Source organism: Polyodon spathula, chromosome 6 (genome assembly GCF_017654505.1).
Source record: "Polyodon spathula isolate WHYD16114869_AA chromosome 6, ASM1765450v1, whole genome shotgun sequence".
Lineage (NCBI taxonomy): Eukaryota > Metazoa > Chordata > Actinopteri > Acipenseriformes > Polyodontidae > Polyodon > Polyodon spathula.
This window is the reverse complement of record NC_054539.1, coordinates 61,352,702-61,370,132: the sequence shown is the minus strand read 5'-3', so window position 1 is coordinate 61,370,132 and position 17,431 is coordinate 61,352,702. Positions and strand designations below refer to the sequence as shown.

The 17,431-nt window shown below is 37.2% G+C and overlaps 1 protein-coding gene across 2 annotated transcripts in view; it reads right to left on the bottom strand.

Moving 5' to 3' along the window:
• Positions 1-13,996, bottom strand: part of clic5b (chloride intracellular channel 5b) — a 29,590-nt gene extending 15,594 nt beyond the window's left edge. The window contains exon 1 of one of the 2 annotated variants that reach the window (XM_041253355.1): positions 13,245-13,996. In XM_041253355.1, the coding sequence (XP_041109289.1) occupies positions 13,245-13,841 (597 nt within the window). In that variant the 5' untranslated portion in view covers positions 13,842-13,996. The remainder of the gene's footprint in view (positions 1-13,244) is intronic. The other variant, XM_041253356.1, reaches the window with a different exon arrangement.
• Between the last annotated feature and the right edge of the window lie 3,435 nt (positions 13,997-17,431).

Genomic DNA, 17,431 nt, shown 5'->3' with positions numbered 1-17,431 from the left:
GGTGACAACATTGTACCACTGAACAGTGCTCTAGGCAAGTAAATGCTTAACATTGTAAAATCCATATGTGCTGCCACACTAATGCTTTTTGACTACGGCATCTGCACCTAAAATACTTCTTACCCCAGGAAATTCTTACAATCGCTGACCAAAAATGATGCATAAGAAATTTAAGTGGAAAAGATGAAAGCTACCAGCATACAGTGAGTGAGTTTTAACTGTCCAATATGCACAGTAGATTTTTGGGTGACACACAGCAGGAAACCCCCATCTAAGTTCTTAGCACTGGTAGCTCATTAATATTGTTATTGAGAGACTCCACTTCTAAGGGTTATGGTAAACGCATCTTAAATTCTCTGCTCCCCTGTTCATGACAGAGAAGGGGAAGACCATATATCAGCAGGTACCAGTAACTCTGAATGGAGTTCTTTAGATGACCTTCTGATTTTGCTGCTTATCAAGCCTGACAAATCAATAGGTAATATGAATGAACAAATTAAGGCTACCCAATACCTTTAGCACAGCTTGAATCTATCTTCAGATCAACAACTTTGAAGCTTTAAATAAATACATAAGTTTAGCCTATTTGTTTTATAAGGGATAATAGCAGTGTTGTGGTCTGTCAAGAGAAAATAATATGACAGAACTCTTGTGTCAATTTATTTTCTGAACAAACGAGTTCCATTATTAGAGGAAAATGCCACAGTAGTGTCATTATCACAACTATATACTATAACCTTTTTATTTATGTATTTAACATAGTTTGTCTGAAATGATCACTGCAGTCCACTGAAAGAGTGTTCCATCAGTAAGCCGTGGTTTTAAACATAGGAGGGAAAGAGCATTAAAAATGCAATGGTGGCACAGCAAACAGGCACATCTTCTTACATACCTGTTTGTATACCTTTAATTTGGTTCACTTTGAGATTACAGTGAATAATGAATACAATCATTACAGGAAATAATCATTTTACTTATACTGTACATGTGGGTGTGAAAAGGCACTGAGATGATACACTGATGTCACCCTACTTTTATTAAAAAAAGACAGATGCTCAAAGACTAATTCGCCATTAGGTCAATGGCGTATGTTTTGTCGATCAATCATATATGAGAATGCATGGCTGGTGGACACAACATGTCCATTCTTAAAACAGTCTTGACATATTCTGTGTGATTTGCCAGGTTGAACCGTGGAACAAATAGCAGAGCTGGGATTCAAACAACCTCCTGAGAATAATTGTCATGATGTTGATCAAGACTGTTATAACAACACAGAATCCCATGAGTGCCACTCACTGTGTTCACATTAGAAAATGCACTTGCAGCTGATTAGAAGTTACTGGAGTATGAAAATAGGCTAGGGAGTTAGCAGTAGTCAAGAAATGCATACTAAAATAAATATTAACCTATTCAATTAAAGAACTGGCCAACGATGATCAAAAATGCTCCCCTTGTCTCAGTTCACAGCACAGGTACATTTAGCAGGTGGAAACACACACACACACACACACACACACACACACACATATTTACTTCTATAGTTTTCCTTTTTTCCAACTTTGCTTAGCAAAACTTCCTGTTGAGGCTTTTTAATGAGATACCACCTGCTGGAATTTGCATACCGCAGACTCAGTTTCACTATTGAGTGCACTTATATGAAACCCAAATAGATTATGAACGGCGTCATTTTCGTAAAAGACCACGCCCTTGAAATCTGCTAGAATTGAGGGATGTCTGTCTAAAACATTACTTTCTTTTAGTATTGATAAGCAACTGTCAAAACCTGGAAAACATAGTGCTGTAGCCACTCATGAATTTTATAACCAGGACTCCACTAGCAGGAAAGAGCAGTGCTTAAAGGAGGTCTTGATATCATCTGGGGAATGTAATATCTGCTTGCTACAACAGCCACAACAAAACTGTTCAAACCTTACTGGTAGAGTCATTTGAGCAGAGATCTTAATCTGATTAGTAGATTAGTATATTGTAGCAACACTCTTGTTTATAAAATGTACAGTTTCAGTCAGAGGCCAAACCTCATTGCACTAAAGTTATGTGTCATTTCTGGCACCTATGAGCTACTCTGGGCTTACATACAAACTATTTTTGCCCTATCTGCCCTATCAGTTCAGATAAAACAGAGGTTATGCTGGTGGGCTCAAACAGAACAAACAAAAAGAAATGTGGGATTACATGAGCTTGACCTTTGCAGCCTATCATCAAAACTTAAACTAGAAATTAAGAGTTTGGGCGTCATCTTTGATCCTGGTCTCTCATTTGAGACTAATATTAGGGGCGTTACTAAAGTATCTTTTTACCATTTGAGAAATATAGCTAAACTTAGACCGATTATTTCCGTATCTGATCACGAGAGACTAAGGCATGCCTTTGTTTCATCTAGAATTGTTTATTGTAATACACTTTTTTCTGGTGTCCCAAATTGTGTGGTAGCCTGCTTGCAGTTTGTTCAAAATACCGCCACTAGAATTCTAAATAAAACCAGGAAAAGTGAACATAGTACCCAAGTTTTGGCCTCTTTACACTGACTCCCTGTGCAGTATAGAATTGATTTTGCTGTTAACTTACAAGGCCCTGAATGGATTAGCACCTAGTTATTTGCAGGAGTTACTTACCCAGTATCTTCCAAACTGCACTCTGACATCACAGGATACAGGGTGACGAGTTATTCCTAGGGTCAACAAAAGCAACACGGGAGGTAGGGCTTTTTCTTGTAAATCTCCTAAATTATGGAATGCTCTGCCTTCATTTATCAGAGAAGCTGGGATCGTTACAGTTTTCAAGTCAAGACTAAAAACGCAATGTATACAGACACCTGCTTTCCATTGTTAACTTCCTCAAATAGCTCTCTTATTAAATCTAGAATGCTAATTAAAAATCTATTGTCTCAGTGACACAATTTGTCACTTCATTCAAACCCCTGGCTGTCTTTAACCCACTTATAATGGACTCCAAGCCAATCTATTATCCCCAGCCTCTTAAATATTCAGAAATGTAACTGTTCAACAATGTACGTGCTCTGGACAAATGCATTCACATTTTTTTATGTGCCCAAATTAAGATAACAAAATTGGGCAATAAATAAGATACGCATTCCTAGTGAGTAACTGTTTACAGTTGAGCCTAGATATTCAACAGCTTTCTGTTGCTAAGAATAGTAATAAAATATGCCCTGAGTTTCCAAGGTGAACTCTGAGTAAGACTGGTTATCACTTTCCTGGTGGGATTTTTTTTAGCCCTTCTCCCTTATCTATAGATAAATTCGGATGACCGAAATTCCTGATAACCAGAGAGGTTCATTAGCGTACAATTTGATATTCAATCACAACCACTGCTGGGTTTACAAACCGGCAGGCAGGAGCAGAATCTGAAAGCCTGGCTGTTGCACAAGCCCCCATGAGGCCTTTGCTGTCGGCTCAGGGTAAGCAAACGCACAATTTGTTAAATCGCCTCCCCAGGAGTCAGAGATAGAAGCTGACCTACACGCATTAGGTATTTATTATAACACAAACACATGGGACCACATTATTGCAGCCTCTGATGTGCCAGTGGCATTCTTGTGCTCCATCCGGCAAAAGACCAAACACTTCCCTTCAGTCATCTATTTCATTCTGGTCTGTTCCATGTCTCTCACAGCACAGGAAATGGAGCCCTCTAGTGAGGAGTTGAGGATAGTGTAAAACTCTGAAAGAATTCAAACTGCAAATTTTCTGAATTGGACAATGCTTATGTTAAAAGCCACTGTAGTTGCTATTTTTTGTGTGCAAGGGTAGTGCAGTTTCTACCCCAAGGTCAATTTAGCCTTATTTATGTATGTTAAACATCACTAAGCAAGTCCTGATATGCTCTGTCTCCCTTCTTCCATCCTCTTCTGAGATCACATAACACAGGGCTTCTCAAACTTGACCCTGGGGACCCCCTGTGTCTGCTGGTTTTCATTCTAACCGAGCTCTCAATTACTTAACTAGACTTTTACTTGTTTTCAGCTCTTAAACAGTTGCAGTTCAAGTTACTTATAAAATGCTATAGCTAACATGCAACTATTCAATAGCTGAAAAGAATTAAAAAGGTCTATGTGACGGTGCAGTGGGTGTGGGTGTGGAGCAGACGTCACAGAGTCACTTTTGAATTTGCAAATACCCTACCACAATGGTAGGGTGAACTTTATTAACAAAAAAACACAGTTCAAAGCAACAAAAATATAAATCATAAGTCCCAACAGAGCGAGTCCCTCTCAGCTCCTTGGGTGCACTTCTGGGGTGGTGAAAAGTGCAGGTGCTCAGGTGCTTAAGTGTCCAGTTCTGTTGTCCCGGTTGTGTGGTGTCCAAGGTGAAAAGTGCTGGCAGTGGTGCGGCAGCTCCTTGGCGTCAGGGATCACTCTGACAATAAACACAAACACGTAGCACAAAAATAACCAAATAAACAAACACACAGCTCAGGAACCTAGCTCCAGTATTACCGCAATTATTATTATTATACAGCCCTTATATACCAGGGGACTCCACCCCATGATCAGCGCGACTCAGCACACCTGCCAGTTGTCTAATGCAACACAGCTGATCACAGTGATTTTGTCCCCTAATATGGTCATTCCGCCCTGCACCAAGATGGCCGACTTCCTTTTCCGCCCCTCTCTCCAAGCCGGGCCATCTCTGAACAGGCATGCAAGTACCTCTGCTTAGTGCCCTCTTGGGTCGGGAGGGAGATTTGCAGCTCAGATCCTCACGCTCCCTGTCACAGTCTAATTAAGCAAATTATCAGTTCAATAAACGGTCTAATTAAGTAATTGAGAGCTCGGTTGGAATGAAAACTAGAAGCTACAGGGGGTCCCCAGGACTGAGTTTGAGAAGCCCTGACATAACACTTTGTCACTACTGGTGTCCACCACAAGAGTGTAAATGGGCTACCAGACAAGCTAATATGAACACAATGTTATGTATACAGTAATATTTATTCTTTCCCATATGTTGGTCTGGGAGAAGTAAGCACCTCATTCAAATGGACATCCAGCAACACATATACCAATACTGCTGAAGTTTAATACCAGACAGAATACCCCTAAACTGCACCTCAGCTGCTCAAATAGGTTAGCAGGCACAAAAGGAAAAATACAAAGTCCATTTGGCTGTTTAATATTGTCTATAAAAAAGAACCTTGATGAGAAGGGTCAAAATGACTTTGGAACACCAAAAGTTAATAAGTAGCATAAAAAAGCTTGTGGGTCCCTTGTAATTATTTACAATGATATGTAATGGTAAAAGCATAGCAAAGTGAAGTAAGCTTAGTAAATTATAAACCACCAGGTTGAAGCAGAGGTAGATACAATTAAACAAAACATACACCTGTAAAAGTACAGTGTGGTGCAAGCTTGAGAAAAGTGTGTTGAACTGAAGATGTACTGTGCACTAAGCAATAACGGGACTCCAAAAAGTCCAACACGGGCTTGTCACAATCTACAGTAGGTGACAAACTGCAACTACTTTCCCCTCCACCTTTATTTAGCTTTCATGTCGTAAGTGCACACAATTTCCTTGTGATGTCCCTTATTTCTGTGTGATTTTCACACTTAACGATGTGGTAGTTCTGCGTGCAGTGCTTTTACAGGCGTGTTTTAGGATGGTGGTTATTAAAATGGGGAACGCAGAGGTAATCTGGGGTGGGGGGGGTCCCCCTAAAACAATTAAACAATTATTTAAAATGAACAAATACTGGTGCTTAACATAAAAAGGGGGTCTTTCACTATTGTTAAGAAAGACAAGTTTGTGATACAGTCAATATGCAATGCACATTGTGTGATTGGCCTTTTCCTCTGATTTTAGTTGGGGGTACCAAATCAAAATGTTGCATTTATTTATTTATTTATTTTTTTTTTTAGAGTTGTCCCCCAAAGAGAAAAGTGTTATAACCTCTAAAAAAAACCAAAAACATATGTACCACTGCATGACCTACACTTTGAGGCTTTGTAAAATAACTGGCTCGATTCTTCTTGTACAGCACTGACTATCGCAATCACAGAATACATATGTCAGGATGAATAATGTTCTGTATCACTATGAGTAAGGCTGTAGAAAGGCCGGTGGTACAGTACATTTTAGCAGCTGTGGATAGGAAGTCAAGGTCACTCAGCGAACTCCCCTGGTGTGCAGGTTATGCTGTACCTACGAGGTGAAGGCAGTTCAATAAGTAGTACCCAGGAGAATTTGACAGACAAATCCATTGGGAAACCTAGTTGTTAATAATTAACAGTACATGCAATTAGGGCTTTAACATCGTAATAATAGCCATTAGGAATTCCATTAGTGAACTTTTCTGGTAGCCATATCAATGTGCTTTAATGCTTTGCTGATAGTGTTACGGTGAGTGTTTGCTTAGCAATATTCATATCTCCACAGATTTTGAAACCAATTTCAGCTCCATGACAAATAGTGAATTCAAATACAGGTTTGAAATGTGCAGAATGTCATTTAAACTGTAAGGAGGGGAGACATTACAGTAAGGCACAGACCAGTTAGACAGCGATTAACATCTGAACTGTGGTTCTAAAAAAAAAAAAAAAGTAAACAAAATCAGGACATTGGCGAGGTCTTTACAACAAAATGCAATTCCATTTTTACAAAAGAAAAACCTTTCTAAAAACTGTACTTCAACTCCTGCAGCACCAACCTCAAAACCAGAACATCAAAATGGTCACATTTTCATTGCGATTTTCACCTGCTTTAATGAGATTATTAAATGATCAGAAATTATATCAAACTTACAGATTCAAAGTTATCCACGTAAGAGAACACCCTTAAGGTACTCCATATAAACAAACAACTTAAACAGATAAGTATGTTATCAAAATAAACAAACCACAGCAAATCATTTTTAGATGGAATACAAATCACTGTTTCTATTCTATTCATCAAATGGAACAAAAATTACTCTTCAGCCATGAATTACAATATGCTTCATGTCCTGCCTTTACTCCAGCCCACTGATTTGTAAGGAAATATCTCTCTAAATCACATTTACCCTGAAGTACAATGTACTGTATGATACTGCACATTTTTTTAAATACATGCAGTTGCATGTCAAACCACTTTTATGGATTGACCAGTTGATTTCAATGCTAACAAACAACAGAGTTCCTGTATAAAGATGCAAGAAGCGAATAGTAATATTTAGTGATGGTGATATTGTTGCTATGCTACCAATCTGGGTCAAAATATAGGCATTCTTCTGATGTTAAACACAGAGACCTCCCTCTCTTTGCATAGCACCCACGATATTATATTTGCTTATTTATACATTCCTGTAAGGATTATCAAAAGATTTATATGTATAGTGTACAGTATAGTAATAACAAAGAGAGAAGGGAAACTTTTAACACCTAAATGCTATTTATAACCGTATAAAACAATACTGCACTCTGGGAAAACTTTTAACAAGAAAAGCTGGTTATCAATTTTCAGTTATTGCCAATTTTTATTATATATATTTTTATATAATTTATATTTTATACTAGGTTTGTGCTGTAGGTCATTTTGTAACTATTTTAATTCACTATTTGACAGATTTAAGCATGTGAAAATGCACGGCTTCACATTAGATACCTTCTGGTAGATACATTTATATAAATAATGAAATAAATTTAGCGCATATCAAGGCTGTTTAACATAATTTAGTACTGATACTGAGGTTAATGTGAGGACCTTGATTATATTACACCAGCACAGTGCTGGCAGGCAGGCACCCATGAGAGCTTCCCCTTGCAGTGCTGTCACATGTGTTATTATTACTGTTTTTTGCAGCTTGACCCACCTTGTACATAGATACAGAGTTCTGTGTTATTTTTCATAAAACAAAGCAGTTTTAATAAGAAAATGAAAAAAATAAGAAAACCATAATCTGGCCTAGTCCTTTACAGCTTTACATAATCTTTACCTGCCATCCTTGTGATTTAGATTCTCATCTTCTTATCCACCACAGATAGGGCCGGTATATCAATATTATTAGCTACAGGATGTAATCATCAGGATATGTTCTAATGCTGCATGCTGTTGTCATGGTATCTTTATGAACCATGAATTAAGAATTTCAAAGACTCTCAGGAAACGGACTGCAGGGATTCTTTGTTATTTTATTCATAATGGTGGGAACAAAACATCTTAGTTATCAACCACTTTGCATGCTTGCAATTAAGATTACTGCAGTGAATTAATTACATGACAACAATATGGGTCACTAGAGCTACTTGTCATAGAAATAAAAAAAATCAAGAGTTTAAATACATTTTCTAACTGCCCTTCACCTATTACAAAGATATACAGGTGAGTAACTCTGAAGTGGCCTTTAAAAAACTACAGACTAAACAATACCTGCTACAGAGTTCCAGCGACTTGGTGTAAAAAAGGAAAATTGCATTTGACTTGTTCCTCAGTTCTGCAATGCTAAACAATCTCCCTGTTACTAATGTTGTGTGGTCTTGGTTATGACAGTATGAAGAAAATGTAAAACTGGTGAATATTTGGATACAACTGCTGTGTTCATTTTTTATTTACTATAATATATTTTAATTTACTATAATATAATATATTATAACATATTTTTTATAAATATGATTATATGATTAAAAAAAAAAAAAAACTGTTGAAAATGGGGTGTCATGGAAACAAAAGCTACAAAAAAATGTACAAAGAATTGATAGAAATGATATGTAAAGATCTATTCTGTGTGAAAATTGATTTACTGTATTGTTCACAAAGTGGTGATGCTCTGAACACTAGTGTGCTGAACTGTCAACTTGCTACCTGAATTCCTGCGATGTTATTAAATGACTTACCAGGAACAAGGAAATTAAATATTTAAGCAGCAGTGCTCAGAACAACCGTTATAGTCACTGTCCTTTTCCATATGACAATCCTAATATTAAGATACTATAGGGGTTCTCAAACTCGGTACCTAGGGGCCTGCAGTACATACAGAAATATTTTCTCCCAAATGACCCAAACAACAATGTTTCCAAGGCCAAGAGATCACTCTATTTACAGTAAACAATGTGTCATAGGTGCTGTGGGTTACTGTATTTCATAATATATTTACAATATACAGTACATTTACAATTTTTACACTAGCAGTACATTTTACAGTGACAGGGGATGGTTGTAGGGAAAACAACATCTCACGTTGCTATGGATTCATGGGGTAGGGGTTCTCAATCAAGATGTCATGGGAACCCCTGGGTGGTTGTGCCAGTCAATAAAATTAAGGAAATAAGTCCCTAATATTGGTCTCACAATCTTAACTTTTTGAAATGGTAGTCAATCTGCACTTTACACGCAGCCCCAGACCTTTAGTATAATGATGACTTCATACCAAGTGGACGATGTGAGATAATAGAGGAATCATACGCAACATGCAGTCTGGAACTAATAGCACTGTTCCAGACTGGAAAGGGCTACATGATGTGCATGTGTTGAAGTGTTGTCTCCAGGACTTGTGGACCTGGGGACTGTGCATCTCAATGAGATAGCAGTATGTCAGTTAAGCACTCTGGGAGTGCTGTGATTCTCTTGTGCAAGAGAAGTTCAACCGATTTGTCAGTATGTAGGCTTAGGCCCAGATGTAACATGCAGCTTTACTTACAATGTATGCCACAGTGTGTTTCGATGAAGTAAATGTGAGCAAAGACTGCAGAGAAATAACACTTAGGAAGCAGATTAGTGTGTATTAAGCCTTATCAATAAATTCCATATACTATAGTGCTTCTGAAAAAGATAAAAAATAACATTTCTGAACAATCTCTGCCATACCCCTTCCCAAAATACAAAGCTCCATGTAAGAATACTCCTTTCCCAACAGAAACATCGCTGTACAGTGTGTGATGAGTGTGCTACAAAACAAAACACTTGCCAGTATCTACTTGTGAAGGTGAAAGCATGAATGTTTTGTTATCAGAAAAAAAAAAAAATCAATAGCACTTTAGTATGTGTACACAATTTTGGAAAACACAGATATCTTGTGTGATTTTATTCCAAATGTTGCAGATAAAAGCACATTAAATAATGCTGTTTTGTTAGCATTGTTTCTAAGGTAGTAATGGCCCATACTCTATTTGGATTACTTATTTTATATATATATATATATATATATATATATATATATATATATATATATATATATATATATATATATAAAATAAGTAATCCAAATAGAGTATGGGCCATTACTACCTTTGTTTTTTTAAAGGTGTTTTCTATCATATGATCTAAAGCAAAACCACAACTTGCAAAGAGTCCCTTTTTACATTTTTGTTTTGCTTCCTAAGCTTTTACTTTACAGAGAATGAAGGTAATACATAGTCTTCTTTTGTAGTACCAGCTGAGCATTAGTACTTGTCTGAGTGACATAATAACAATCTGGTTTCAAGGGGTGAAGCTTGTGTCACTTTGAAGGGCGTATTAACAGAACATGAGAGAACACAAAGAGCACAAAAAGCTTTTTTTTCAATAAAGAAGAAAACAGACACCATGCGAAATATTGTAGTATAAAAATAGACATGAATGTGCAACACTGTTGCTGTTTCACATTCCCCAAAAGTGAGTAACTATTGAAGAGCGTCTTATTACCTTACTTGTGATAGGTGTGGCAGATGTAAAGTGTGAATAAGTAACACCCAATATACTCTCTGTACCTTTCCTTTGCACTATGGACTGTGTGATAGATTATGTTTAATAATCAGCAGTTGCTATAACTTGCACACAGTGAGCGGAATGCTTTAAACTGTTCCAATCAATATGATTTACTATGCTAATAAAAGATGAAATGCCGTGCCAGAAGGTTCAAAGGACAATATCAATATGAATAACTAACCACTAACATACTTAAGTCATATACAATAAACCATGAGCAAATTTGTATAGAGAATACACCATCAAAATAAAGATTATCGAGGCAAACTTGCAAATGGCTAGAGTACCTTCAGCTACTAAAATCTGAAAAACCTTTCTCATTCATCAACTATCAAAACAAAAGCTAACAAAGTCAATTACCTTTCCATTAACTATCAACCTGGAACACGGAAAACAAAACAAGTTAACAGACGGCCAAGCTCTACCTTGAAGAAAAGATCATTTTTGTTTTGTGCTCAGACGGGCTTGATCATGGGTACTACAGCACTACTGTATTAAATTTATGGCACACTGCCTCACTACTTGCAATTAACGTAAGTTGATGTAGAGGGATAAACCCAGATTCGAGTTGCTGTTCTCTTCAAGATTATTGGCTGTAAGCTGCTGGAGTCGATCAGCCGAGATTGGATGGCCCTGGAATGCACTTTGCATTTAGACCCTTCCCAGTACTAGCATGCTCATCCCCCACCAGCCTGGAGTTTGACAACTTTTAATGCATATTGTGTTCACCTTGTCCTTTAATTAGGGGAACTGAAAAATCTGCCACCCATGTGTTCAGGGGTGCTGGTGAGGGAAGGGGACTCTGCAGCTTTCACAGAAACCTCACTTTGCTCTTGAACTTTGCATTTGAACAAAACAACATTCTATTAGCAGACTTTGGAACTGTAACATCTGGGAAGTTCTTTTGTCAAATTTGTTAATTGAACCTCATTATATCTACTGTGCACTATTCCACTCTATACACAAAGGCTTATCATACCTCAAATTAACCCTAATATATTTTAGAACAAGTCTGTTGTGGTGGTCAGAAGTAAACCCATCAGCATCCTCAGACTGCAATTAAGCATTAATGTCCGTAGTAGAAGTAATTGAGTGACACGAGGCTTTTGGGTGGAAAAGGGATTCATCTGGCATTCAAAATGCATTTTGGGAAAACTATTCCGTATATGCAGTGTCTTATAACTTAGTATTTTTAATTATTCAGCTTGATCAAATCCAGAGAATTCAAAAGAAATGACAAAGAATAAAAACAACAGGATTGATAACTGTTTTACAGTTTTGTTGTAATTATAATCTCTTAGCCAATAAACACCAGCCACACACACTCAAAGTGCTCTTGAGAGTTCTCATTTTATAAACTGAAAGAATAAAGCCTTGTATCACTTCACTGATCACAAGATAAGTCTTATCTGAACATGCGGTATGAGGTGAAATGAAAAAGATATGTTGATTTTCAGTTTTCCTTTGTTAAAATTCCATACTGGTGTTTTAAAAGGACTCCAGAACAAAATGTAACACTTGCAAGTGTCCAATACAATGCCCTTGATATGTATTTTGTGTATACAACTGTAATTTGCCCTAGTTAAGGGTGTCTGCTAAGAAATCAATAATAATAATAATAATAATAATAATAATAATAATAATAATAATAATAATAATAATAATACAATATGATTGAGTAAGCACAAAGCACAAAGCAGAAATGTGAAAAAGTCCCAAATTAATTTCATTCTCATCCACACAGAATAAGGCCTTTACTTTTACTTCAAAGTCCAGAATACAGTTAACACCTGGATTAAACACACCATCTACTGCAGTGATAACTGATTAACAGAACAGCACAGTGCAAATAGCCAAAAAATAGTAAAACGGATAAACAGGTTACAAATCTTAAACGCTTTTATTAGTGTGTGTGTGTATATATATATATATATATATATATATATATATATATATATATATATATATATATATAGAGAGAGAGAGAGAGAGAGAGAGAGAGAGAGAGAGAGAGAGAGAGAGAGAGAGAGAGACACACACACACACACACACACACACACACACACACACACACACACTTTTAGGTATCGTGTTGACAAGAATGCAGGTGTAATATCAAACTTTTTGTATTCTAAACGTCTTGGATCCCCAACGTCTCGTGCATTTTTGTGCATATCACACTCTCACACACGCATTTGCACTCCAGTGTTTGTGGGGACTTCTCATTGACTCTTACTATATTTTAATTTACTATTTCTAACTCAAGTCAGACAAAACCACACAGGGTGAATGTCGACAACAAACTAAATATTTTGGCCTTTTTTTTAAAAGGCATATTTAGTTGTTAAAATAGTGTTTTACAAAGTGGGGACGTTCCCACAACGTCATTTTTTTTTCAGGAGTTACTGCCTTTGTGCGGGCATTTTCTCAAATTTTCACCCGACAATTACAGTAATACCCGCCCACACACACACTGAAGTTGCACCAAGTCGATGAATGCATGTGTGAAACACACGACATGATATGGCTATAAGTTTAAAAGTGCGTTACCTTGACGAACAGTGTGATTGCCATCTGTTCCTGCTCGGAGTTGTCGTTCTCCTCGATATTATTGTTGCTGTCACCAGTTGTCTCCTGGTCACTCATCTCCTCAGCTGCAGTGGTGCCACTGGACGGCAGTCTGTACGCCATAAGCATCTCGTCCATGGCATTGTCGTCTACCACCTCTGTTGGGCTTGATATTTCGTCATATTCGTCAGCATCACCTTGATCACCTTGACCGTTTTCATCACCTTGATGAGAGGAAGACGAGCCTACGGATGAACCTAATGAGCTATTTTTCCCGTCCACGCTTTGCTCAAATGAAGCTAGCCTGTTCTCAACTGGGGTTTGTCGGATGTCCATGTATTCAGTGGGGCTAGCTGAGGACGTGGAATCCGGAACTTCCTCAGCAACTTCATCGTAAATTTTCTCGGAAGAACTCGTAGCTTTCCTTTCAGCTGGAGTGTCGTCTTCTGCCATGGGGTTATTCTCGTATTGGTTATGATTTTGGGTCTGCGCTATATCATCGATAGACTCATAAAGTACCGGTACCTCACCTTGTCCTTCAATGTTCTGGTAGATGTTTTGACTGTATTCGTTTTCCATGTTAGCTAGGCGTTTTGGCTGTCTCTGTAGCTTAGGGGGACTGAGATGTGTAACAGGTTGCAAAAGCCTAGTGTTCTCATCTGAATATAGACACCACAACGGTATTACAGTGTCTAAGCTTGCCTTTTGTTCAAAGCCTATACTGCAGGTGCTGCGCGTGACCGATTTCTAACAATGATTTACTCAGCGCCTCTGACAGCTAATCTTGATCTGCAGTCACTAAAATACTCTACTACACGTAATTGCGGTTCCATATGCAAAGTTTGCTAAGAGCAACAGATATACTTTCTAATCATTATGAAACTAGAAACTATTATTTTCAGTGTATTATCAGTACATGTAGAATCAATAGAAATGTGCCAATTACCATATTGTATATATTTTTATATTGGCACAATATTTTATAGTTTGGGGTATTCTTCAATATAATCGACACTTCCCATATATGTGATAATACTGTGTGTGTGTGTGTGTGTGTGTGTGTGTGTGTGTGTGTGTGTGTGTGTGTGTGTGTGTGTATATATGTATATATATATATATATATATATATATATATATATATATATATATATATATATATATATATATATATATACCATTTGTTTCAAAATTTCTTCAAATTTACAAGTTTACTTGTGATGAACACTACTTTCATCTGTGATCAGAATTTTTATTTAAATATATACATAATAATAAAAAAAAAAAAAAAAAAAAAACACTTGACAAAAAATAATCCCTAAAAACACATTCCTTAAAGCAGACTTAAGGTCCTTGTGAACAGGGACCACAATATTATAATTAGCATGCATCTGCACAGGCTCCCACTGGCAAGATTCACGATCACTTATTGTTGATGATTGATACGGAAAAAAACAATCAATGAATTAAGTGCAACAGATATCAAGACAGGTAAAGTTTGTTGCTGTGAACAAGATTCAATTTATTATAATGATGATGATCACCATAACATTTTAAATATTAAGGATTTACATTTTTTTCACTGCTTTTACTTCTTTTATGTTTAGCATCCTTTTTTCAAGTTTTATGTTAAGATGTTTTTTAGGCTTCCGTGCCCATGCTGTTGTTAAGATTTTTTTTTTTCTTTCCGCCAACAAAACCTTAAGTTCCATAAAATGAAAACCATTGCACGAAAACACTTGAAATTTCACAGAGTTGTAGAGGCCAATAGGAACTAATGTCCACAGCTGAAAGAATGCGATTGGTCACATGGTTTGGCAGCCATATTGGATTTTACTACAAATTTGCGTTCTGTGATTGTCCAAGGTGCACAGTGCGTTAATACAATTGTTTTTATTAATATTCGAGAAAATTAAATGTAAATGTGTTTATTAGACATAGCATATATATGTAATGTTTTCTTGGTAATTGTGTTGAGAAGGACTTGGGGCTGTCTAAATCCTGCTTGCTTTTAATTTATTTTTAATAGATTTTCACTGTACAGCTGTAATTGATACCAATACATACAGCAGCTGACCAACAGAGTTGGTGCAGTCGCATCCAGGCCGGGAGGCTGGATATATTTCCCCGGGTCACGCTCCCCCGAAGGGTGCCCGGAGACGGCGACACAAAAATGTTGTTTAAGCAGTGGAGGCAATGTCGTATTACTCATTATTTATTTTAAATTCAGTATTTGAAATATATAGTGAGACTCGTTGGCTGTGTGTTTATTACATACCTGTCCTTCCCCAGGGTCCATGAAGTCTGTAGGCAGTCTTGAACACATGAGAAACGCTTCCAGCATACATTTGCGCTGTCACTGTTTGGCAAACAAAGGTAACAGTAAGCTGTTAGGCTGCTAGTGCTTCCACTATCACAATATCCTGCCTGGTAAGACTCTAGCTGAAATGAAAGCAGTCATTAAGACAGGGAGATGCTCTCGACATGCCTAAAAGAGTCACTAGAGTACATAGGAAGTATGAATGTCATTGACAGAACTATAACAGTGATGTGATACTCACACCTCACATCTGCCTTGAGAACATTGTTTAATCTATCTGTAGAACACAACCTTACATTTGTTCTAATTATTATATGGCTTTGATTGTCCCGGGGGTTTGAAGATTACCAGGCACAAAGTGCAAAAGTAAATTAGAAAGACAGTCACTGAAGATTTAGTGCGGCAACCAAGGACAAGCTTAAAGGTCAGATGAATAATATGCTTATTGTACTTTAAGCAGGCATACTGGATAGTACTGTATCTAGGCCAAAAAGCAATTCTCATTGGGAATTATTTTGTTACAAACTCTGGGATTAGAACTACTAAAGGAGCTTGCAAGCTGTAAGTTCATCACAGCATTGCAAATGGTAGAATCCTGGGTAACAAACAGAACAGTGACATATTGCTTACGAATTTGATATTTGTGCCTTACAAGCTTGCTTGTTGCACTAGAGCCAACCGATTTGTCACAATCTTCTCATTATACTCTATAAATGAAGGTTGGCTCATACACTTGGTTTTCACTTTATCAACGCTGTTGAGTCTCTTCACTCCATCCAAGCAGTCTTGACATTGTCAGGCATTACCCCTCTGCTGCGGCAGAGTTAGACCACTGGGCCAAACCTTTTTAAATCCACTTCAATCAAAGCCTACATTGTTCCTATTGAACTACAGATCTGTTTAAACAGGTTGTTGTAGATCCTCTTTACACGTAGTTCCTCTCTTATTACCTCCCCAGTATCTTTAACAGTAGCATCATGGCAAACATAATCTGTTACACCTCCAAGTTAAATTTCACCATTTTATTGTGTGAATCTCTTTCTTATCTAATGTTGTGAAATCATCTTCATTGTGGAAGGTTTTCCCAGCTGAGATCTGATGCCATGTTTCCCCCTTTTTTCTCACACCAGCTGTTACTTAGATCTACATACTGTACACCACTGTTGTCTGCATTAGCCTATTAAACTAATTGCAGCTAACAAAATAGTGCCATGAATTTTCTCTGCCATGCACATCCATTCATTATATATAGGTCAGATATATGCAGTTTTTAAAAAGAAATGCATGTTTTAACAAACAGATATTTTTCTTTTTAAAACATGATATATGGTACAACACTAGAGTTTGAAAGCCATGCTTTCCCCTGGCTTCTTTCCTGTCAATAACCCATCAGCTGTTTACCTTAATGACTGACATGCTTTCAGCCAGTAACATGCTTTGACCCAGAATACACTGCTGGGGTGAAATAACCAAGAAAAAAAAACAAAAAAACAAAAAAACAAAGTAAAGACATACTTCCTGGAAGGCAAGGCAAACAAACTCACAAACGGTCATTAACCTGATGTGTGTTTTAAAGAGAACATACATGTTTGCAATAACATGTTTCTTGAAAAACTGCACATTTGAGATCTATGTAGTTGATGGAAATGCAAAATGGGGGCTCTCTGTCTGTCTGTCCATCTGGGTTTCTTGTGATGAAACATGTTGAGAATACTCTTTAACACAAATTATTTGGGGGTATTTAGAAACTATTTGTCAATTCAAAGGTTAACCCTCTTTTGAATATATATGTAGCGAACCGCACATCCAGTTTCGATGAAACTTGCTAGCGGCGCTCTTCAGCACAAGTTAG